The sequence below is a fragment of the Phaethon lepturus genome, unplaced genomic scaffold (assembly GCF_000687285.1).
Source record: "Phaethon lepturus isolate BGI_N335 unplaced genomic scaffold, ASM68728v1 scaffold49802, whole genome shotgun sequence".
NCBI classification, from domain to species: Eukaryota; Metazoa; Chordata; class Aves; order Phaethontiformes; family Phaethontidae; genus Phaethon; species Phaethon lepturus.
The window spans coordinates 319-2,713 of NW_010526500.1; the positions used below are offsets into that span (position 1 = coordinate 319).

Below are 2,395 nucleotides of genomic sequence, written 5' to 3' on the forward strand. Positions count from 1 at the left end.
TGGCGTTTGGAAATGCCTTTGCTCTTCAGGGCAGCAGAGAGGGAGGGTGTCTGGCTTGTGCCATAGAATTAGCACACGGGTTCTTTTGAAAAGACTACTTTCTCATACACACGAACCTAAATTTGTGTCTTGTGGTATTCCGTATATGAATCAGGCATCTGAAATACCTTGTTATATCTCAACATAGGATTTACCTTTAGAATTCAGTCAGGTGTCGGATGGCTGTAATGGTGCTGATCTTTGTGCTAGCAACATCTTCTCTACACAAAACAAAGATGAGATCTTTACATCACTGTTGTTTTTTCTTGCCTGCCTCTAACTCATCTTAAACTTCTCTGTGTATATTTATGCACTGTGGAGGCTGTTAGCATGAAATCCCAAACACCTGAGATTTTTGTTGTGTCTTTCCCTTCTAGAGGCGACATGCATTACGGAGATGTCAGTAATGATGGCCTGCTGGAAACAGAATGACTTCAGCGATACAGCTTGTGCTGAGGAGATCCGGATATTCTATGACTGCGTGGCAAAGGCAGAAGTAATTAAGGCCTCTTTTGTGTTCTTAAAGGCTAGTAGCAGGGAAGGAGGAAGTCCCCAATCATTTTTTGTGTGCCAACAGTAATGATGATCTCTGAACAATTTGATTGGTGGTCTAACCCATTTGAGCTGTAGGAGAGATGCAGGATGACGTAGATCAAACACACAGTCCTTCCTTTTTGAATGCAGAAATTAATTTATAATGAAATTAGAATTAAAGGAACTGTAGGAAGGGACTGGATGTTTGTTATGTTATAACTAAGGATGAAACAATAGTCACATCCTGTCCTTTTTGTGTTGTCAGATTCTTGAAGCAGAGCTCAGTTGCTCTCAGTTGACCCTAACCTAGGCTATTTTTTTTTATTTCTTCCAGTTTTTAATCTCTAAAGTTTCAGCACTAGTGAAGTAATAACAGTCACTGCTCTTCTCCGTAATTACATGATAGTTCTGAATGAGGAAAAGTACAATTTGGAGCTATTAAGTAGAACAGTGATTTGTATGGTGTGAGATGTGGATTATATTGTAACTGGGGAGATGTACAGTGTAGGTAAGTTACCGCAACTGTTCTGATTCATAAAATTGAGAAATAGGTGACTTGGGTAGCAGTCCAATACTTGTGTTATCTAGACAGTGGGGGAGAGTGGCAGGTTAGGATACCCAGATTCCAATCTGTTATAAATCTGTAAATAGTTCTGTGCTTGCAGGGGTGAGGGTGGAGATGAGGTGGTGGAGAAATAACCAGTGGTGTCAGTAATCCTCATAACAAAGAGAATTTTCAGGATACGTGAGGTACAAATATTCTCAATTAGGAGTTCTTTTAGGCTGTTTCTGACTTTGAAGGCTAGATATTTTCTTGAAAAACAAATTTCATGTTGTTTGGAAATGAGAGGTTTCCAGCAACATGATAAACTTGAAATTAAGTTAGTTTCAAAAGCAGACTAAAGGTAAGTATATGTACTAAACTTCTCCTTAAACTGATTTCAGGTTTCCTTTTTTTTTCCCCCCAGTAACAGTGCCATCAATTAATAAATAGTTATTTACTTTTTCTGTTGACAGCATGAATGAAAAAGAGTCCACAATTTATTTGGTAGATTAAAAAGGATCAAATTGAGTAAAAGAAAGTAAAAAGAAAAGATCTGCATTATTACTATAAGTTTATAATATTGTTAGCAAAGAGCATGGAAGAATATAATCTTCACAAGATGACAGTAAGTCATTAATTACATTTTGAAAGCCTTGTGATAATTAAGCCAAGTGCTATTTTAAGTGTTCCTTATAGAAATAATATTCTTCTGAAAGAAGTACAATTAGTAGTCTTTGGGGTTGAGTATCAATTCTGCAAATAAAGAGTTAACCTTCTGAGGTTTCTTTTTCTCTTTCAGAAGGAGCGCAAGAATCAAAATGCGGATACCCTGTCACCTAGGGGAAACTTAACTTCAAGCAAGGTGAACAAACTCCTCAGGAGGTTTCCTCAGATCACACGTTACGTATAATGAGCTTTACTAAAGGGACTGCAGACAAGCAATTAAAGTTGGAGTCTTTGGCAAAAAAGCAAAAGGTAGACTTGCGTGAGTGTTTGATGTCAAGTGGTATCTGTCAGCATTGCTGCATGGATCTTGACCCCACCTTTGTTTCCAGAGTGAAAAACACCCATCTTGACCATCAGCTGACTTTGTTCATGAGGTTCTTGGGTCTTACAGTCTTAGGATTTCTGCAGTGTGTTGTTCAGCTAGCCACAGTGTGGAGTCGGGTCCTCACTGTGAAATAAAATCTTCAAGAAATGCATGTAAATGCATTTTCTAACAGTTAAGGGGTGACTTTTTCTCATGTATAAGCTTCCTGCCTAACTTCTGAGCTGCTG

General features: G+C 38.2%; 1 protein-coding gene across 1 annotated transcript in view; it reads left to right on the forward strand.

Moving 5' to 3' along the window:
• The window catches only part of CHCHD1 (coiled-coil-helix-coiled-coil-helix domain containing 1), a gene marked incomplete at its 5' end in the record, with an annotated part of 2,342 nt that extends 315 nt beyond the window's left edge, over window positions 1–2,027 (forward strand). The window contains 2 exons of the mRNA XM_010283071.1: window positions 417–535; window positions 1,917–2,027. Of these exons, the coding sequence (XP_010281373.1) occupies window positions 417–535; window positions 1,917–2,027 (230 nt within the window). The remainder of the gene's footprint in view (window positions 1–416; window positions 536–1,916) is intronic.
• Window positions 2,028–2,395: the final 368 nt, after the last annotated feature.